The sequence below is a fragment of the Lithobates pipiens genome, unplaced genomic scaffold (assembly GCF_037356315.1).
Source record: "Lithobates pipiens isolate NorthernLeopardFrog02 unplaced genomic scaffold, aLitPip1_a1.2 Scaffold_16, whole genome shotgun sequence".
NCBI classification, from domain to species: domain Eukaryota; kingdom Metazoa; phylum Chordata; class Amphibia; order Anura; family Ranidae; genus Lithobates; species Lithobates pipiens.
Genome location: NW_027507748.1, coordinates 160,820,229 through 160,843,285, shown reverse-complemented (window position 1 = coordinate 160,843,285; position 23,057 = coordinate 160,820,229). Strand labels below are relative to the sequence as shown.

The following is a 23,057-nucleotide window of genomic DNA, read 5'->3' as shown; positions in this document are numbered from 1 at the left end:
ATTGGCACCTTGCCTTTGGCTAATCATGGCTCTCACAGCACATCGTACTGTGATTGGCCAAAGCATGCCGGTCAGGTGTATGCTTTGCCCAATCTGCAGCCATCAATGCACTGCGATCTCGTAGTGCATTATGGGGCGCTCCGCAGCAGGCAAACTTGCTGTAAGTGCCCCATATGTTTGTTCAACCTTAGAATCGAATATTGGGACCATCCCTATTGATTGAATCTCCACTGCTTGCTGTTGTGACTGCATTTGATTGGATCCAATCGCTGTTTTAGTGACAGTCTTCCACCTGGCTTCAATTTTTTGTAATCGTCGTTTGTCGAGCTGATCAGTGCTGACAGTCTCAAATTTTGGATGATTCCTAATGAACACTGAACGTAACTTTCAGATCACTGAGTATTTGGTTTTTGCTATCATATTATCTTCTTTAGCAGACTAATTTATTACAGCTGTCTTGGCAGGAAGTCAGCAAAACTTTGTAACTTTCTGTCACAGCAAAATTCCACAGAGAAGCCGTTTTTTCAGCTTTATGTCAGCAGAAAAATAAATACCAACAATTAGCAAATCATTAACTGGAGGATATGATTAATAACATGTGCAGTTTTTATAACACTATTAGAAAAAAAAAGTGAATTCAGGGAAAGTGTGAGTTGGTATAGTCTTGGGTGAGATGTACATTAGAGGCTTGGGTAACATCTGTTCAGGTGACATCTGTAGACTACAAGACAGCTGTTGTGATAAATGACGGTTTCTTCATGTACTGCAAAAAGGCTATATCTTATTTTAGTGAGTTTAGGGTTAATATGAAAGATAAATTAGCAGATCTGTAGTGCTTACATACTGCCAGCCAAATTCGATATTATTAAGGCTTTTGAGAAATAAGAATAATCATGGCTCCTTAACCACTTCAGCCCCGGAAGAATTGGCTGCTGAATGACCAGGCCATTTTTTGCGATACGGCACTGCGTCGCTTTAACTTACAACTGCGCGGTCATGCAACGCTGCACCCAAACAAAATTGACGTCCTTTCCCCCCCCACAAATAGGTGCTATTTGATCATCTCTGCAGTTTTTATTTTTTGCGCTATAAACACAAAAACACAATATTTTGTACTTTTTGCTGTAATAAATAGCCCCAATTATTTATTTTTTTTATATATTTTTTTTCCTTAGTTTAGGCCAATATGTATTCTTCTACATATTTTTGGTAATAAAAATAGCAAAAAAACAATATTGATTGGTTTACGCAAAAGTTATAGCGTCTACAAAATAAGGGATAGATTTATGGCATTTATTTTTTATTTTTATTTTTTACTAGTAATGCCAGCAATTTTATCGAGTCTGCAACATTATGGCGAACATATCGGACACTTTTGACATATTTTTGGGACCTTTGGCATTTATACAGCGATTAGTGCTATAAAAATGCACTGATTACTGTGTAAATGTCACTGGCAGGGATGGGCTTAACAATTGGGGGCGATCAAGGGGTTAACTGTGTTCCCTATGTGTGTGTTCTAACTGTGTGGGATGGGACTGACTATAGGAGATTAGAGATCGTGGTTTCCAGCTTGTAGGAACTCACAATCTCTCTTGCCTCTCCTCATAGAACTGGTATGTGTGTGTTTACACACACACGTCCCTGTTCTGGCTCTTGTGCCCATCATCGCTCCTGGCCAGCATTCATCACAACCGGCAGTCATGAGCATCAGCACCCCTGCTGTGCAGTGGGCATGCCAGCTATCCCGCTTAAAGGGACCGATGTACCGCTACAACGGTTTGCGGGCCGACCTTCCACAATATAATGACGGCGGCTGGTCGGCAAGTGGTTAAAGCGGTATTAAAGCCTTTTTTTTTTTTTTTACATACCAAATATGTTATACTTGCTTGCTTTGTGCAATGGTTTTGTACAGAGCAGCCTATATCCTCTTCTTCTCGGGGTCCCACGCCGGCGCTGCTGCCTCCACCCTCCTGCTGGGTACACCCCACAGCAAGCAGCTTGCTTTGGGGGCATCCAAGCAGACTCCGGAGCCGCCGCTCTGTTTTCCCATTCACACATGGAGCCATGGCTTAGCCCCGCCCCCTCTGTCTCCTGATTTTCTCACTGGCTGTGATTGACAGACAATGGCTCCCGCAGCTGCCAGAAGCCAAATCAGGAATGCGAGTCCCTGGGGAGGCAAGGCTATCATGGACATTGCTGGATCGAGAGGAGGGCTCAGGTAAGTATTTGGGAGGGATGCTGCAGGCAGGTTTTTTACTTTCATGCATAGAATGCATGAAGGTAAAAAAAACCTTGTGCCTTTACAACCACTTTAATATATACAACCCTTATTTGTGTACAGAGTGAATGAATCTCCAACAAGAAAAAAATAACTGTTTTGCTTTTCTGTGAAGAAGATCTCATTCCTTTCCTGTTGTGTCACTAGGACAAGATGTGATGAGAATCTTTTCAAAAGGGACGAAGTGTTATTAGTAGAATCATACATGGTTTATTATAATTCAATTGAAAACTGGGATATACAGTACTGTGCAGAAAAGTCTTAGGCAGATGGTAAAATGTTAAAAAATGACGTAAATTAAGAATTCTTTCAGAAATAGAAGTTTTATTAGTTTATTTGTTATTAACAAAATGGAAAGTAAATGGACAGAAGAAAAATACAAATCAAATCAATATTTAGTGTGGCTGCCTTTTGCCTTCAAAATAGCATTTGTTGTTCTAGGTACACACAGTTTTTGAAGGAACTTGGCAAGTAGGTTGTTCCAAACATCATGGAGCACTTATCACAGATCTAATATGGATATAGCCTGCCTCAAATCCTTTTATCTCTTTATGTAATCCCAGACACTCTTGAGATCAGGTCTCTGTGTGGATCAAACCATCACTTCCAGAAAGGTTTTTATTGTGGCACAAAACATATGTACAATATTCAACAGACATAGCCATATAACTTCAGGGTGTACAATAGTAACAGTATAGTATGCAGGGGTTGGCCTAAAACATTGCACTCAGGCATGACATTACTAACATTAGTTTTAACAGGAGTTTTTTTCTCTGTTTTTAGGACCGTACATTTCACTAGTAAGTTGACAATGTAGGTGACACACTGGTAGTCATAAACAAAAGGAAACTGTCATTGAACTAACTACCTTCCAACAGGAAGGTGAAACTAACTGAAGCTTCTCACCACAACCAAGACCCCATTGGGTTACAGTGGTCTATTCCCCTGGCTGATCAATGAGGCAGGGGGTATTGATAATAATCCCTGATTCCTTGATCATACTCAAGGCTTTATACTATTGTGATACAGTGCAAATGGTTAACTAATATTTTAAGGATCTAGAAGGTTACATTTGGAGTAGTCTATTGAGAACTAGCTAAGAGGGTGCCAGGCCCGGGGTGTCGAGCCAAGGTTGTCAGATTTTATAGAACTTATTAACCGCGTTTCTGTGTTGATACATCAGCTTTTTTTTAGAGTATTATTTACCTGTTCAATCCACTGCTTCATTGTTGGGCTATGCGGTGATGGCCATAAATGAGCTATCTGCTTGCGGGCAATATACAGCAATCTTAGAACAGCTTCTTTAGTTGGGGGGGGTTAAAAATTCCTCACCCACCGCGCCCAGCAAGCATGTGACATTGTGTAGTGAAACAGTGGATTGATAGATGAAATGTTATTAGTTACCTCTCTCCAATTTCTGTATAGTTTGGGGCAGCGCCACATCAAGTGTATAAGATCCCCGTTGCCCCCCCCCACATCTGGGGCACAGAGGGCACTCTCTGTGAAGCAGCACCGAGGTACGGTAGGTTCTGTGTAAACTGAATATCTGGGAGAGCCTATACAATGGAGACACCGAGATGATTGGCAGAGACTGTAAACACAATTCCTAGTCCTCGCCCCCCAATCTCTCCTAGGTCATGCTCCCACCTGTGTCTAGACGGAAGTTTAGCTGCATCTTGCTTTCTACATGAAAGTGTATTATATATTTGTGAGATCATACCTTTTTTATTCTGTGCGTTAAGTATGTGGGTTATTATCAGATGTTCTATGTGTTCCAGTCTAGACAGTTGTGTCTGCACTTGTACAGCATGCCTGAGTTGGAGGTATCTATAGAAGTTGTGTCTTGGAAGCCCGAACTCCTCCCATAAATTAGTGAAGGATTTAAAGATGGTCTGCGTGTAGAGTTGTAATATGTACCTAATGCCTTCCCAGGACTGAAATCCCTCTAATTTCTGCAATTCCAAGTAGCAAGGATTGTGCCACAGTGGAGTGTATACCGTGAAGCCCTTCATACCTAGGTTATGTTTCACGTGGCCCCATATTTTGGACAGTAAGTTTTATGGTAGGCATCTATTTAGGGTGCTGGGGGATGCCTGCCTCAAGATGTGAAGCGGTGGGGAGGCCCAGTATGCCATGAAATAGTATGTTGTGGATAGGGTCTGCCATATCAACTCCTCCCCAACCACCCAGATGCTGAAGCTGTGAGGCCAGGAAATGGTCTCATGTTAGGGATTGCCAACCCCCCCCCCCCCCCCCCCGTCTTTACTATACTGCAGTGTGGATAGTTTAATTCTAGCAATATTTTTTTTCAAAAGGAGGCTTCTGAATATAGTGTCAATGTGTGCGAACCACCTACATGGGATCCATTGCGAGGAGTTATGTAGTATATATAATAGATGAAGCACCCATACCATTTTTATAAGATTGGCTCTACCGGTAATAGAAATGGGTAGCTTACACCAGGTGCTGCATTTGGTTTGTATCTTAGCGATCATAGGGAGTAGGTTCAGGGTTAGGTATCTGGAAGTATCCAGAGTAATCTGTACTCCCAAATACTTAAAGGAGGAGACCATCTGAAGAGACCGGGCGCATTACCGGCAATGGTGCTGTGAGCTCATCCAAGGGCAGGAGGACTAATTTTCTCCAATTTATGGAGAAGCCGGAGAAGATACCAAATTGTATGATTAAAGACATCACGTTTTGTAGTGAGGTGGAAGTATCTCCCAGATAAGAATGTATCATCTGCATATAGTGATATTTTGTCTACTGCGGGGCCTCTCACAAATCCGGATATCAATGGCGACGCTTTCACCGTCTCCGCCAGTGGTTCCAGGACTAAGGCAAACAGGGGTGACGATGGACACTCCTGCCTCGTGCCTCTGTAAAGAAGGAAAGGGTCAGAGATCACCATTAATACGCAGCCTGGCGGTCAGGTTTGTGTACAGTAGCTGAACCCAGCCAATTAACTTTTTTCCCAGACCGTTTCTCTCCAGGACCTCCCACAAATATGGCCACTTGACGCTGTCAAAAGTTTTGGCAGCTTTGAGGGAAAGGACTGCCCTATTACTCGGATTGTCCACTGGAATCTGCAGATTGAGGAATAATCATCTTATGTTTAGTGCCGTAGATATGGAGGAAATAATTCCTGATTGATCACGGTGAATGAGTTTTTGGATAACGGACGCTAGACGAGTGGCCAGCACTCCATAGTGGCCTCCGTCATAGATGGTCTGCTTTAGTTGTGGTAGCATAGTGTCGGTATATTTTTTGTATACCTCTGTCGGCAGTCTGTCAACTCCCGGGGACTTATACGAAAGGGCCAGGGCCTCTGACAGTTCGGTTGTGAGAGGAGAATTTAATATGTCCGTGTCAGACTGCTCAAGACATGGCAGATTTCACCCCAAGAGGAAGTCCCAGATATCAGTGGGAGCAGAGGAGACCTTAGAGTACACGTCTTCATAGAATGCTTGAAATGTCGTGATAACCTCCGGGTGAGCATTCACTACCCAGGCAGAGGCCTCTTGGACTGCCGCTATGAAGGAGGGGTCCCTACCGGACTTGGTCATCATGGGCAACATATGTCCGTTGTTCTCCCCCTCCTCATGGTATTTCTGTTGCAAAAAAACGCTTGTTTTCTGAGCCTTCCAGGTTGCACCTGAGAAAAATATACCTCCCTTTATCTTCTATCACTGAAAGTGAACAGACAAAGGGAATCCCCTGGGGAATCAGTATACTCACTCCCCGAGAAAATGAGGAATATGCAGAGTGAAACTGCTGGCTGAACATACAAGCCGAGAATTGTATGGATTGGTCAGTATGCATATGCGTTTCTTGTAGACAAAGTATAGAGGACCGTAGGCGCTTAGCCACATGTGTCACAGCCAACTTTTTCACTCCACTACCCAGTCCCCAGACATTCCAATTGAGTACTACGTGTGATCTAGCCATGTCATATTTTTATAAAATGCTCGACTGACAAATAAAAGGTCACCACTCACAAAACTTACATGTGCGCCATACCATTGAATATATAGAGGGAAAAGAAAAAATAACTTTTGAGACTGCTGGAGTTCAGTTTTTGTTGCAGGATCAGCGAGGAGCAGAAGGATCACCCCTCTGGAGTTCTGAGTGGGGCCGTGGTCCGTGAACAGAAGCATCAAATAGGCCAACGGGACCTTTGCAAAAGACATTAAGCGAAATCTTCGTCCCCAAGGGACCATCAAGACGTCATGAGTGTGGGGGAACGTGACTCTTGACCTTTCTTTGGTGTGGGCCTAAATGGTGCACAGGGCAAAGTATGGATAAGTGCAGGGTGAGGGGGGTCCTTAGGTGCCGTTTTGGCAAAAAGTTTTAGTGCTGCAACCTTGTAGGTTTCTTTTGCTGCACGAGGCGGCCTGCTGCCATCTTGACCAGCTTGGTCCGGTCCAGAGCGGGGTGCTGATCCCCGCTTAGACATGGAGCCTGTGAAGCTGAGGACACCGCTGTGTAGCCGGGGATGATGGCTACCTGTTCCGGTGGCGAGGAATGCAAAACGAGCGGTATGCAGTACCGTTTTCAGGATTCTTATTCGGATGTTCGGCAGAGCAGCGCGTACTTGCTGCCTGTTAGATCCACTGCTAAGCCACCCCTTGTTCTTCTTTACGCTGAGGATAGTTCCTAATGACATTGGCTGTATGTTTGGGGTTAGAATCAATTTGGGGCCGATCGCATCCCTCCCTGATGATATGACATGATGGCTAAGTAAGCTACCTGTATTTCTTAGCATTGAGGATATCATTAATCCTGACCAAATCTCCAACTTTGCAAGTAACCTCTGCCATGTTTCACTGTTGCCTGCAGAAACTCAAAATTGGACCGTTCTCTTCATTGGACCGTTCCCTTGAGGAACAGACTGCCTTTTGCTACTGCCAAATATTTCAAATTTCTCTGCACTCCAGTTGCTAGTTTTTTGTGCACAGTTGAGTCGCTTAGCCTTGTTTCCATGTCCTATGCATTAAAACATAAGAACTGAGGTGCAGAAAAATGGCAGCAGATGCTTTGGATTGATGAGTCATAATGTGCCTACTAGGTCTGATCGAGGACCTCCTTCTAGTTGCATATGCCAAGACATTCCTAAGGATACTTTGTATGCTTCCCTTCCTTGATCCGATGACACTTCTTGTAACAGATAGCATATTATGTACTTTCATTTTTATGTGGGCTATGTACTCCAGAAATATCACAGCAAACTTTGTTGTTGAACTGTGTTTTGACTTTTTGTGGTTCCTTTATTGTCTTGTAAACAACAAAACACAGTAATGATGATATTTAAAAACCCAAGAACAAAACTATGCTATATTGCAGTTTATCAGTTTTACATTTGGTGGCCTTTTTTCAGGCTTTATTTTTCTTCATTTTTATCTAGTGACACACTTCACTCACTGTACTGGAACTGTCGAGAACTACAGATCACCCCCACTCTTCAAAACATATTTACTAGGTGTTTTATAGTGTCCATGCTTTATGCTTGTCCGTTTTCATCCGACCAACCGGACAGATGGGCAACGTCTGATTTTGGACCGGATCGATCACAGTCCGCTGACATCCGCCGCTCCATAGAGAATATGTATAACAAAGCTCAATAGTATATTTAACATGCCAAAAGGGAGCAAATAAAAGGAATTAACTGCTAGAGCTTATATTCACTTTATTAATTGCGCTGTAGCAGAGTATGTTATTGTGTGAACCTTTTCAGGCTGGAGAGATTAAAATCTCAATTGCTGGCAATATAGGAATCTCCAGTCCATTTTGGGTTAAAGCGGTAGTAAACCCGCATTTTTTTTTTTTTTTTTTTTAAACCTGCAAAGCAAAAGGCATAATGAGCTAGTATGCACCGCATACTAGCTCATTATGAAATACTTACCTTAGAACGAGGCCCCGACATCTCGCCCGATCCACGCCGAGGAAGCCGACATGCTCCCTCGGCGTCTCTTCCGGGTATCGCGGCTCCGGCGCTGTGAGTGGCCGGAGCCGCGATATCGTCACTCCCGCGCATGCGCGCGGGAGATTTAAATCCGGCCGGACGAGCGCTGCCGGATTTTCGCGGAGAGAACCCCCTTGTGCGCATGCGCCGCTGCAGTCAGCGGCGCATACCGAGGGGAATATCTCCTAAACCGTACAGGTTTAGGAGATATTTTTTTTACCTACAGGTAAGCCTTATTATAGGCTTTCCTGTAGGTAAAAGTTAAAAAAGTGGGTTTACTTCCACTTTAAGTATGCATTTTTCCTGTCTTTCATTGTGGAAAAAACTGAAGTTTAGCAAGTCTTCTGCCATGTTTCACAGACCGCTTTTGCCATAAATTAAATTTTCCTAGTTTGCTGTAGAAAGCTATCATTTACAGTATAAAAAGCATTACATTTACCATTGTTTCTTTGTCTGCTTCCTCCCACAGGGAAACTGTGTAAACCTGACTGAGGCTCTAACACTTTTTGAAGAACAACTGAGAATGCTTTATTGCCCTGTGGAATTTTCTAAGGAAATAGTGTGTGTTCCCTCCTACATGGAACTGTATCCTTTCTACACTAAGCATTAGAAAAGGCATACTTTGAGAAAGCAGAACATGCCTGTGTAGATGAAACTGTGTACAAAGTTGTAGAAAAGTAAAATGTGTAACAATACATATTTTAATTAGGGAACACATTTTTTGAACAACTAGTGTCAGATTTATAGTGGTTGCAAAGTCGTAAGCTTTTTTTTATCTTAATGCATTCTATACATTAAGATAAAAAGATTTCTGTGTGCAGAAGCCCCCCTCGGCCCCCCTAATACTTACCTGTACCCCATCTCTGTCCAGCGATGTCCATGAGTGTCTCAGCTGTCTGGGACTCTCCCTCCTGATTGGCTGAGACACAGCAGCAGCACCATTGGCTCCCGCTGCTGTCAAAGTCAATTAGCCAATCAGAGGAAAAAGGGTCTGGGGCCAAACAGCAGCTGTAGCTTGGCTTGGGTGCCCCTATAGCAAGCTGCTTGCTATAGGGGCACTCAACAAGAAGGAGGGGCCAGGAGCACAGTGGAGGGACCCAAGAAGAGGAGGACCTGGGCTGCTCTGTGCACAGAGCACGCAAGTATATCATGTTTGTTATTTTTATAGAAAAAAATTGACTTTACAGTTACTTTAAAGACTCCTCCCTCCTCATTAATTCACAAATACTTTCTTTAGCCACTCCTGCTTCGGGAAGATTTTACCTCCTTCTTGACCAGTCCATTTTTTGCTATTTGGTACTGCACTTCTTTAACCACTACAATACAGGGCACTTTCGCCCCCTTCCTTCCCAGCCCAATTTTCAGCTTTCATCGCTCTAGCGCTTTCAGTGACAATTGCGCGGTCATGCTACACTGTACCCAAATGAAATTTTTATCATTTTGTTTGCACAAATAGAGATTTATTTTGGTGGTATTTATTCACGACTCCGTTTTTTATTTTTTGCGATATAAGCGCAAAAAAGCGGAAATTTGGAAAAAAAACTATATTTTCTTTTTTCTATTTTAAAAGAAATCCAATAAAATCAAATTTTGTCATAAATTTAAGCCAAAATGTATTCTGCTACATGTTTTTGGTAAAAAAAATTCTGTTAAGTGTATAATAATTGGTTTGTGTGATCACGGACATATGTACGCAAATGATCATGTACATATGTGTGCAGGTGATCACGTACATGTGTGTGCAGATAATCATTGGGACATGTGATTTTAGTGGGACATATGTGGGGGACATGTTTTTATTATTAGGGACATGTGTTTTTATTTTTTGGGGACATGTATGTTTTGGGGACATGTGTGTTATGGGGACATATGTGGGGACTGTGTTTACACTGTGTGGTGTGTTGTGTGTTTACACTAGACTGAAGATCAGTGAGTAAAAAGCTGTAAAAAACAGCTCATACTCACTGATCATCAGCCGGCTGCAGCAATCTGCTCTCCTCTCCTCAGCGATGACTTCCGTGTGAGGAGAGGAGGAGCCGATTGCCTAGCAACCGGCTGTTTGTTTACATCACATGACGGCCGTGATTGGACACGGCCGTCATGTGATCAGGAGGGCCAATCACAGAGCCCTCCTGCCGATCTGAGATGCGCCGTGTCCCGGTGACACGGGCGCATCGGGATCGCGCCGCTGCGCGGGCACGCGCGATCCCGCTCCTCCTGATGGACGTTCCTGAATGTCCTATCAGGAGTAGACGGCTCCCACCCGGCCGTATATGTGCATTGGCCGGGTGGGAAGTGGTTAATGGACAATTGCGCAGTGATGTATCACTGCACCCAAACAAAATTTTATAGATATTTTTATAGAATATGTAACACATAGATGTGAGTTGTTGAAGCTGGGCATCCCAATTCATTGAATTGAATAGAAATTCCCTCTGGGTTTTTTTTTAGCAGCAAGGAGGTATTAAGGCAAGCAACAATGATTTTTTAAAAGTAGTCTTTCTTTATTATGGGTGTAGCATCAAAAAGTAGATATGATACATTGATGCACAGAAGTCATAAAAGGCAATTCTGGTCTTGACATAAAATACACATATCTAATCAATATTGAAAAAAAAAATACACATATGAACTCATTCTATGTATAGTAACAAACAACTTAACATGCTTTTCACACGTTAACCCTATGCGTTTCGACCTATATATGTAGTAAGTCTTCTTCAGGGGAGTTTATTCAATGTGAGAAAGAAAAAGTTTGAATTGTATTATCTATAAATATATCATTTATTTTACATAATCATTTTATATTGGTTATAGCAGAGTTAAAGTGGTTGTATACTCTTTTTTGTAACTTTTACCTACAGGAAAGCCTATAATAAGGCTTACCTGTAGGTAAAAAAAATATCTCCTAAACCTGTACGGTTTAGGAGATATTCCCCTCGCTATGCGCCGCTGCCTGCAGCGGCGCATGCGCACGAGGGGATTCTCGGCCTGAAAATCCGGCAGTGGCCGGCGGCCGGAAAGAAATCTCCCGCGCGCATGCGCGGGAGTGACGATATCGTGGCTCCGGCCACTCACAGCGCCGGAGCCGCGATACCCGGAAGAAACGCAGAGGGAGCATGTCAGCTCCCTCGGCGTGGATCGTGCCAGATGTCGGGGCCTCGTTCTAAGGTAAGTATTTCATAATGAGCTAGTATGCGGTGCATACTAGCTCATTATGCCTTTTGCTTTGCAGGTGTTAAAAAAAAAAATAGCGGGTTTACTACCGCTTTAAGTTTGTATATTTACCACTTCTTGAGGAGAAAGCTACATTTCATAGTCAGATAAAGTGCTGTTCTTCTGAAAGCATCTCCAGCCCAGGGGATCCCAGTATGTTCCCGAAAACATTCCCTCGCTCTCGATCGGGGCAGAGACCCCCCACCTCCACACAACTTGCAAGGAGTCACCCCTTATTGGGCATAGGGGAATGTGCGGCTTTTGAGGGAGGGGGAGGGAGAGCACAATGGCACCCTCAGTTATCTATATAACAGAAATCAAAATGATTTTATTTTAATTGCAGTATAATCAAGGTATGTCACAGACAGATCATCTCTGGCCTGCTAACTATCATGCTGTGAATAGTAATGTGTGTTCAATTAACCTAAATTATTGGATAGTTATTTCAATGGTTGTTTAGTCATGGGATACATATACACGCACCCCTCTGGTCGAACAATAATCTATTTCAATATATCAGAATTGTCATCTTGGTTATTTATGTGCAATCCAGCATAATTGTTTGACCATATGATGCGCACATGCAAACATATGGTTGACTAAATTAAAGATTATTATTATAGATATACTTTTCACACAAATTGAGCTTTATTTTGGTGGTATTTGATCACCTCTTTTTTTTGTTTTTTATTATTTCTTTTATTATTATATAAACAAAAAAAGGCCAACAAGTAAAAAAGAAAAAAGAATATTTGTTTACTTTCTGCTATAAAACATATCCCCCACTCCCCAAGTCTAATCTCTTAAAAAATTTTGGCCAAAATATATTCTGCTACATGTCTTTGGTAAAATAAAATCCCAATAAGTGTATATTGATTGGCAGGACCGGTGCTAGACCATTTTGCACCCTAGGCAAGAACAGCTACTTCCGCCCCCCCCCCCCCCCCCAAATAAATAAAAAAACTGAATGGCTTTGTGCAGTGTCATTACATAACAGCCTAATACACTCCTTGAACATAGATCCCAGTGTGTATTGTGTGACAATCTGTCAGTGTATTAGGTCAGAGACTGCAAAAATACCCTACAGGAGATGGTCCAAGACTGTGGACATGATACAGAGATGATACAAAATATAACAAAATGTAAAAAAATAAAATAAAAATAAAAATAACTTTACGAACAGTCAATTGCTCAGACGCAGGAAGACAGTAAATGGTTAACAAGTCTGTGAAGCTCCTAGCCCTACCAGCTAATTCCTTCAAAGATAACAAGGAACAGGTCAAACAAATCATGGATAGCTGACACAGGACTCTGGCACAAATAGCTCTATAGAAACAGCTGAGTGATGTAGAGTATAACCAAAAACAAAGATAAAAAGCAGTGTGAGAAGGAGGGGAAGTCATCCTCTGATCAGCATGAGTCATTGCCTACTCAGTACACACAGGAGAATACACTGATGATAATTAGACTTCTGCAGCCAGCATTAACAGTGAGCATGTGACATGTTTGATCTAAATGTGATCATACCATCTTCATACTCAGGTATGTTGGATCCTTTCCATCTCACTCCCATCTGGCCCTGCTCTGGTCACTAGCAACTTCTGGTCAAATGTGGCGGGCTGGGTAAGGGGCGGTTACAGCTAAATAAGCTGATTGGCTAAGGAGGTGTGGGAGGTGGAACAACTTATCAGCAGTCACGCCCTCCCACTCAGAAGAGCAGTACTCTTGACTGCCTGTTACACTGGTCTGTGCCTCTTACTCCAGCATCTGAAAGTCAGTGGGAGGGAGAGGGGGAAAGCCTCACACCACTCTGCAATTGCTACCACCCGCCTGCTGCTCTGAACTCCTTGTTGTCCGGTCCCCCTATCAGTGGCCCTGCCAAAAGCCTGAGGGGGCAACGAGGAGAAGGAAGAGGTAAGGCAAGGGTCAGCTGCGCCCCTAGATGGCAGTGCGCCCTAGGTGGCTGCCAAGTTTGCTTAGCAGTAGTGCCAGCCCCGTTGATTGGTTTGTCTGAAAGTTATAGCGTCTACAAACAATGGGATATATGCTGGAAATTTTATTTATACATTTTTTTTATACTATTAATCTTGTCGATCAGCGAGTGGACAATCTGACAGTGACGCTGGGGGGAACTTACTGCCACTGACCTCACCAGGGCCATTATTAGTGATCATTGAAAAATATGCACTGTCACTGTACTAATGACAGTGGGCAGGAAGGGGTTAGCATCTAGGGCAATCAAGGGTTTAAATGTGTGCCTAACACTTGTTTGTGTGTGTACTGTGTGCTGCTTTTACTGTGGATCTAGTTGTCTTCATTCCCTGATTAGAAAAAAATTAAAACGCAACGAGATCCCCTATAACTGAACACAGCTCTGTGGTGTTTACACTCACAGAGCTGTGTTCGGGGGAGATCAGAGGCGATGGTCAATCTTTGGCCGGTACCTGGTGATCAGCATGTGCTGTGACAAAACACAGCACAGCCAGACCGGTGGGCATACCCCCTACCCAGAAAAGCAGATATTTATGTGAAATAAATCTGTGTAAATCTACAGTGCATGGTCAGCAATAGGTTATTGGTGGACTAATGTAACTATGAACAGTATATATCATACCTGGCTGAATCCCCCGGAAGCTGGAAATTTTTGAGGTAGACACGTCTAGTCCACTGATTGCGACTCAGCTCGTTCATAGGCAGGGACACACAATAATGGTAAGTAATAAGGTTGGTGGCTGCAACACAGGAGGATAGGGGGAACATTTAAAGAACAACTTAAAAAAATAATTCCTGTAATGCCTCGTACACACGACCAGACTTTTCGATGCACTAGGTCCGACGGTCTTCCCGACAGACTTTCCAACCGAATGGACTTGGCCACACGACTGGACTAAGTCCGTTCGAAAGTCCATTCGTTTTGAACGTGATGATGTAAGATGGGGCTAAACAAGGAAGTTCAATAGCCAGTAGCCAATAGATGTCCTTGCATTGTATTTGGTTGGTCGGACTAGCATACAGACGAACTAATTTTTAGACCGGACTCGAGTCCAGTTTGAAAGATTTGAAAAATGTTTTATTTCTAGGTCTGTCCGACTTTTGGGGAGAAAAAGTCCACTGAAGCCCACACATGATCGAATTGTCCAACGGATTCCGGTCCGCCGGACCTAGTCTGCTGGAAAGTTTGATCGTGTGTATGCAGCATTATGGAAATTTTATGCACAGTTGCATTGGTCCAGCTTGTATCAATGTAGCTATGAATATTACATACTGTACCTGGCCGATGCCCCTGGAAGCTAGAAATCACTGCTTCACCGAGCTGATGCACTCTGAAAACAGGAAGTTGCCCGCTCTGCATTTTCTAAATGAATGCAAAGCATTCTCTGATTGGATGATGTGGTATTTTATTATAGTTATACTACTGTATAAGTGCTGTTCATGTTATCCTTTTAGTTATGGAAGTTTTTCCAACACTGTGACTTGAATTGAATCTAAAACCAAAACCAGAAAATAGTATTGTAGCTTGCCTCCAGTGCCTACATTAATTTTATTTTTTTCCCACCTGGTAATTCTGCCATTAACACACTTCTTATCCTAGGGTGACAACTGTACTGAGCAGCATAGTTCCCTTAGGACAGGGAGTGTCAAGACTACATAACACTGTGTTTGGACTATACTGCATAGTACTTCCCTCTCTTCTCCATACCAGGATTAAGTATTTTGTAGTCCAAGGAGATAGCAGGGAACAATGCTTGCTGATAACTTGCTGTGCCAATTAAATGGTACCTGTAATTCCTAGCTGGATGAACAGGGTTTTTGTTTTTGTTTTGTTTTTCCCGCTTCTCAAACCGATATAACAAAACGTTTTCCATGGTATTTCTTAACAGATCAAAAGGGAGCTAATAAGGCTGGCTGGATACTTGTACAATTTTCCTTTAGATTTACAAAAAACATATAATATGTGTTTAAACCTAAATACTTTCAATTTGCATGCAATCAGGCGGGCTCTTGCACTACATAATTGAAGGAAATTCTAAAGGAATTTTTTTTATAATATATGGCCAGCTTAAAAGAATTTATTGTTGGTTTACATATGCTGTGTATTGGTTCATCTCTTATACTAAATGCTAATTTACAGGCATGAAAGTCTCTGAAAAAAAGCTGTGAATATACTCCAGAGATACTTTCAGGAAACATCCTACACATTTTCCACAGAAAGTGGCACATATAATTTATTTAAAATAGAGCTGGTCCACACATCCTACTATAAATAATGGGATGTGAAGTCTTTTTTTTTTTTAGAATATGTTAAAAATCACTTTCATCTATATTTGGGATTATTCCACACATCTTGTGCCATGGAATGAAACATTTTCCACATAGTGCTAATGTTTTATCTGTAACGAAAGTGGTGTCAGATATTTGACATTGCATTAAAGATGTTCATCATCATGTCCTAAAATTATATGTATTCTGTATGTAGGAATAGGTTTTACATGTGAACTATCAATCAATTAACCTAGTTAGCTATTGTATGTATAATAAACCATTGTAAATCTACTGACCCGGGACAATGAGGTATACACAAAGTACCAAAGAAAATTAACTTAATTGAAAAACAGAATTATAAGTTTACTGTCATTCATTTTAAAGTGTACTAGCAAAAGTGTGCCTGATCCAGAACAGCCAAGGTTGGGGATTGTGGCAACTGCAGTAGGGGGAGCAGGTGTTTGCTGCTGCAGTGGTAACAGTTTGTGGGTTTCCCACTGGAGCAGTCCTGGTGGGGATGGGGGGCAGATCCAGTGGTGAGGGGGGTGTTAGTAGAGGGTGAGATGAGTGAGTTGGTGGGGCAGTTGAGAGCATGGACACTTACCAGGGTTGTGAGAGCATGGATGTTGGTGTTAGGGAGTGCATTTACAAAACTCCTGCCAGCACTTCCTGTGTCACCGGTCTTTCTCCGCCTTCACTTCAGCAGCAGTGGCGGGAGAGGGGAACTTTTGCTGGCAGAGTAGACGGACTTAAGGGAAAAAAAATGGCAGATGTTCAAAAACCCAATTTTGTCCCTACATTTTCATCACTTGTCCAGCTTTTAGCCACTGAGCTCTTACCACTCTGCCAACACCCCTCTTCACTACAGTAGTAGAAAATTACTTTAAAAGCCACTTCCCGCCCAAGCATGCCATATGACGCCCTTGAATTTCAGTGGGGATATCTGAATAATGCCTGCAGTTACAGGCATCATTCAGATATCCTCTTTTTCAACTGGCGATTCTGTGTACCGTAAGAATGATCAAAATTGGCAGTTCAGCCGCTAGATCGTTCTTACAGGTGACGGACCCTCCAGTGCTTCTCCGGGCTCTCCCATGCCATCGGGGACCCAAAGAAAGAATCGGCCACCGCCGGATGACGATCATAGAGATTTCCAGTGACCAGAGGGTTCTCGTCAACTTTATGATCGTCAGAGGCCCTTATGACATCACGTCCGGGCCATGCTTGTAAACAAAGCCGTTATTGCAGCTGGAAAGCATGGGCTCGTGAATTTTTTTAAATTATTATTTATTTCATGCTTTCCAGCCTGGAGGAGAGATGTGGGGTCTTATTGACCCGCATCTCTCCATAAAGAGGACCTGTCACACGCCATTCCTATTATAAGGGATGTTTACATTCCTTGTAATATGAATAAAAGTGATTAAAAAAAAAAGTTCCCCTGTCCCCGGTAGCTTGTGCACAGAAGCATACACACACGTAAGTCCCGCCCACATATGTAAACACCGTTCAAACCACACATGTGAGGTATTGCCACGTGCGTTAGAGCAAGAGTAATAATTCTAGCACTAGACCTCTTCTGTAACTCTAAACTGGTAACCTGTAAAAAAAATTTAATGCGTTGTCTTTGGAGATTTTAAAGTAACAAAGTTTGGCACCATTCCATGAGAGTTTTAAAACATGACATGTTTGGTATCTATTTACCCGGCGTAACTTCATCTTTCATATTATACAAAAAAATTGGGCTAACTTTACTGTTTTGTTATTTTTTAATTCATGAAACTTTTTTTTCCCTAAAAAAAAAAAAAGTGTTTGAAAAATGTGCGCAAATACTGTGCAACATAAAAAGTTGCAATAACCGCTATTTTATTCCTTAGGGCCGGTTCACACAGCGAGGCGCGGCGAGGCGTCTCCGACTTACCTCGCCGCGACCTGCGGGGAGCTCAGCGGCGACTTGCAGAGGACTTCTGTATAGAAGTCAATGCAAGTCGCCCCCGAAGTCGCCCCGAAGTAGTACAGGAACCTTTTTTCTGAGTAGGAGCGACTCGAGTCGCTCCTCTCAGAACGGTTCCATAGTACTGAATGGGGGCGACTTGCGGGAGCGAGGCGAGGCGAGCCGTGTCGCCTCGCCTCGCCTCGCTGTGTGAACCGGCCCTTAGAGTGTCTGTGAAAAAAAAATATATATAATGTTTGGGGGTTCGGAATCATTTTCTAGCAAAAAAAATATGATTTTTACATGTAGGAGAGAAGTTCCAGAATAGGCCCGGTATTGAAGTGGTTAAACGATTGTAATTTCTGAAAGCAGAGGTCCTATAGAATGAAACAAACATTTTGAGTTGTCCTCTGGACCGAAAACATGTGGACACTTGGGACCATTCAGAAAGCAGCACGTCTGCCGGTTTCCTTTGTTACAATGCTGGCGCTTTTCTCCTATCAGAATATGTAACGGAAATTAGGTTCTGGAACAGCCATCTTGGTACACCCGCACTTGTCCGCAGTAAGCCTACAGTGAGAAGGCAGCAAGCGGACATCTTTTTACAGCCACTGAAGTCTTACCAGTAAATTGAGCTTATATAGTCAAATATAGTATTTGTACTATTACTAAGATGACCACGACGGAACATCACTAAGGTTGCATTTTTTGATGGGTAGTGGCTTTTTGATAGAGCACTGACACCCAAAGCCGAATGACAAATCAGCTTAGGGTGCTTATATTGGGGGATTCCCTGGCAGGTAAGTGCCATTATAATAAAAGTCAGCAGCTATAGTATTTGTAGTTGCTGAAGTTTTTTTTTTTTTTTTTTCCAGCTCTTTAGTACAGCGGCTCCTCCTGAGCTTAGTGTGTACCAGGTTTTAGTCTCTCAAACCACCAGACTCCACCTAAAATTGTGTCACTTTTCGCAGACTGAAGTTTTAAAAAAAGTGTATTTCTGCACACTGCATTTCCTTTAACTTGGAATTGCTATAAACTAATATTGTAAAAGGTATGCTTTGGTCGCCCAACATCTGCTTAACATGTATCTGGCAGCACTTTGCTTGAAGGTTATGTGAGAAATTGTTTCCCATTTTCATGTACTCAATATACTTCTCCTCACACTAAGGGCCAGTTCATACCACATGCAGTCCAGTAGGGTTTTTTCTGCATCAAAAACGCATGGAAAGTAGGTCATATGGTTGGCAATGGCATAGTTCACACCAGTGCTGTCAGTTCCAGGATGTTCCAGAAAAAAAAAAGTAGATCTTGACGCATTTTTCCTGCACTGGACTGTACTGGAATGTGGTAAAACGCATAAAAAAAACATCTGGAATGCACTGGAACATAGTACAGTAGGAAAAACAAAACAAAAAAAAGCATCTGGAAATGAATTAAAAAAAATGCCAGGAGAATGAGAGCCTGGACACATGATATATGAAAGGTTTTATAAATTAGTAAAATACAGGAGTAGAGTGGTGTCCAGCACATAGCTGATATCCCCACCTTTCTCTTTAAGGACAAACATCTTTATTATAACAAATATGCGGTATACGATATCTCACAAAAGTGAGTACACCCCTCACATTTTTGTGAGGGGTGTACTTATATCTTTTCATGTGACAACACTGAAGAAATTACACATTGCTACAATGTAAAGTAGTGAGTGTACAGCTTGTATAACAGTGTAAATTTGCTGTACCCTCAAAATAACTGAACACACAGCCATTACTGTCTAAACCTCTGGCAACAAAAGTGAGTACACCCCTAAGGGAAAATGTCAAAATTGGGCACAATCAGCCATTTTCTCTTCCTGGTGTCATGGGACTTGTTAGTGTTACAAGCTCTCAGGTGTGAATGGGGAGCAGGTGTGTTAAATTGTGTTTTATTACTCTCACTCATACTGATCACTGGAAGTTCAACATGGCACCTCATGGCAAGGAGCTCTCTGAGGATCTGAAAAAAGTATTGTTGCTCTACATAAAGATGGCTTCGGCTATAGGAGGATTGCCAAGACCCTGAAACTGAGCTGCAGCATGGAGGCCAAGACCATACAGCGGTTTAACAGGACAGGTTCCATTCAGAACAGACCTCCGCATGGTCAGCCAAAGAAGTTTAGTTCACAAGCTCAGATGTTGTCTTTTGGAAATAGACATATGAGTGCTGCCAGCATTGCTGCAGAGGTTGAAGGGGTGGGGGGTCAGCCTGTCCGTGCTCAGACCATATGCCGCACACTGCATCAAATTGGTCTGCATGGCTATCATCCCAGAAGGAATTCTCTTCTAAAGATGATGCACAAGAAAGCCTACAGTTTGCTGAAGACAAGCAGACTAGGGACATGATTTACTGGAACCATGTCCTGTGATGAGACCGAGATAAACTTATTTGGTTCAGATGGTGTCAAACATGTGGCGACAACCATGTGAAGAGTACAAAGACAAGTGTGCGTTGCCTACAGTCAAGCATGGTGGTGGGAGTGTCATGGTCTGGGGCTGCACGAGTGCTGCTGACTAATGACCACCCACCTAATTTTGACCTGGCAAAGCATGTATGCAACTAGACCTCTGAAAGTATGCTATGGTATCTGACACTAAGGCATCAGTAGCAGAGCCTTCTGGAAGTTAAAAAAATGAAAAAACTCGCCACCGCCCTCATCTATAGCTGGCTATAGCAGTAAGCGGCATTGGAAGGCTAAATCAGATAACAACGAGGCCTGGGGAATGCCCAGGAAAAACCGAAGCCTACTTATCACCAGCTCGCAGACAACCAAATTAACCTGTCTAACAGTACGTTCAAAAAACAGGGGTTTAGTCCACACACATTTGCAAAAGCATGCGTAAGCCGCAGAGCCTCGTCAAGGCACCCTGGTATCTGTGGTACTAACACTAAAATACGAGTGTCCCCACAGTGGAGGCACATGCATTCTAATGGATAGATGAGGTCAGGTGGACTGAAGGGGAGCCCACCCCTTCTTAAAGGTACATGCAGCACACCAAACACCCAGCATGTAGCACAATGGCTGCAAAGGTATTGGTGCATTGCTGGACCAATACAAATACGATATGAAAAAACTCGCCACCACCCTCATCTATAGCTGGCTATAGCAGTAAGCGGCATTGGAAGGCTAAATCAGATAACAAAAAGGCCTGGGGAATGCCCAGGAAAAACCCAAGCCTACTTATCACCAGCTCGCAGACAACCAAATTAACCTGTCTTAGCCCTTGTACACACGGTCGGAGATTCCGGCAGAATGTGTCTGATTGGACCGTTTTGTCGGATATTCCGACTGTGTGTGGTCTCCATCCGACTGTTTCCATCGGAGTATCCGACAGACCAAGTTTTCCAACTTGTTGGTAAAATTTTCCGACAAAATGCTCCGATCGGACATACTCCGATCATGTGTAGAGAATTCCGATCGGACAAAGTGCCACGCATGCTCAGATCAAATTCCTACACCAAAGCTATTGGCTACTAGCGTGAATGTAGTCCCGTCGTAACGAAATAACGTCATCACGTCGGATTTTCCGACAACTTTGTCCGACCGTGTGTATGCAACAGTTTCGGACAAAATCAAACAGATTTGGTTGTCGGAATGTCCGACCGTGTGTACAAGGGCTAACAGTACGTTTAAAAACAGGGGTTTAGTCCGCACGCATTTGCAAATGCATGCGTAAGCCACAGAGCCTCGTCAAGGCACCCTGGTGTCTGTGGTCCTAACACTAAAATATGAGCATCCCCACAGTGGAGGCACATGCATATTCTAATGGATAGATGAGGTCATGTGGACTGAAGGGGAGCCCACCCCTTCTTAAAGGTACATGCAGCACACCAAACACCCAGTATGTAGCACAGTAGCTACAAAGGTGTTGGTGCGTTGCTAGACCAATACAAATACAATATGAAAAAAAATCGCCACCGCACTCATCTATAGCTGGCTTAAAAGGTGGGGCCTCCAAGGACTGAACTTGTTTATCCAGCACAGCCCCCAAATGCTCGATTGCATTGAGAGCTGAAGAATTTGGAGGTCTACAACTTGCACTTGTGTTCCTCAAACCATTCTTGAACCATTTTTGCAGTGTGAATTAGCGCATTATCCTACTGAAAGAGGCCGCTGTCATCCGGGAATACCATTTTCATTAAGGGGTGTGCTTGGTCAGCAACATTGTTAAGGTAGGTGGAATATGTATCGTCCACATTAATGGCAGGACCCAAGAATGACCAGCAGAACATTGGCCAAAGTATCAAGCCTTTACCAGCTTGTCTTCTTCCCCTACTACGCCCTGGTGCTGTCTCTTGCACAGGTAAAGAACACACACACACCCGGCCATTCACATGATGTAAAAGAAAATATGGCTTATCAGACTCGAAGAGTCAAAAAAAGTAGGATGTTCAAGGATGACTAGCCAATATTTTATCCAAATTGGTCATCCTTGAACACCCTACTTTTTTGCCTCTTTTCTACTGATTGATTTTGGGTTGATGACCTGCTGCTATATGTGATCTGTTTACCCGCAGTTTATGCTTCTATCCACATATATCATTAGTTGTTAAGATTCATCAAACCAGGCCACTTTCTTTTATTGCTCTGTGGTCCAGTTTTGATGCTACATGCACATTGTATGCACTTTTGTCTGTTGACATAAGTCAGCATGGGCACAATGACTGGTCTGTGGCTACAGAGCCCCATACGCAACAAACTGTGATGCCCATTTTTTTCTGCTTTCAGCACAGAAACTTCAAAGGCATGTTTATTTGCTAATATGTCCCACCAACTTTCAAATGCTATTATAACCAAGTAATTGTTATTTACTTAAAGCGGAGGTCCACCCTTAAGTGGACCTTCCGCTCATCGGAAACCCTCCCCCCCTCCGGCGCCACAGTTGGCACCTTTCAGGGGGGAGGGGGGTGCAGATACCTGTACAGTACAGGTATCTGCACCCACTTCTGGGATAGCTCTCTGCGGAAAGGGGCGTAGATTACACCCCTTTCCGCAAGTGCCCCGCTGCCTGCTGGGAAACACACAGATTCCAGAGGCAGCGGGGACCGTCCTTATTGCACAGCGCGACTCGCGCATGCGCAGTAGGGAACCGGGAAATGAAGCCGAAAGGCTCCATTTCCTGATTCCCATACCCAAGATGGCGGCGGTAGCACTCGAGAGACGATCTAGAGATCGGCTTCGGGTGCCGACATTGCGGGCGCGCTGGACAGGTAAGTGTCACTATTTTAAAAGTCAGCAGCTGCAGTATTTGTAGCTGCTGGCTTTAAAAAAAAAAAAAAAAACGCGGAGTCCCGGTGGACTCCCGCTTTAACAATAGCAAGAGGTTTCATACAACATAAATTATACTCCCGGCAATCCAATTCAAGAA

General features: G+C 43.1%; 1 protein-coding gene and 1 long non-coding RNA gene across 2 annotated transcripts in view; one reads left to right on the top strand and one right to left on the bottom strand.

Annotated features, from left to right (window-relative positions):
* LOC143982203 (uncharacterized) overlaps positions 1 to 23,057 on the bottom strand; it is a 144,162-nt gene that overhangs the window by 15,086 nt on the left and 106,019 nt on the right. The gene's annotated exons all lie outside the window — the stretch shown is intronic.
* The window catches only part of SMS (spermine synthase), a 294,657-nt gene that overhangs the window by 258,685 nt on the left and 12,915 nt on the right, over positions 1 to 23,057 (top strand). The window contains exon 10 of the mRNA XM_077480709.1: positions 8,713 to 8,828. Within this exon, the coding sequence (XP_077336835.1) occupies positions 8,713 to 8,828 (116 nt within the window). The remainder of the gene's footprint in view (positions 1 to 8,712; positions 8,829 to 23,057) is intronic.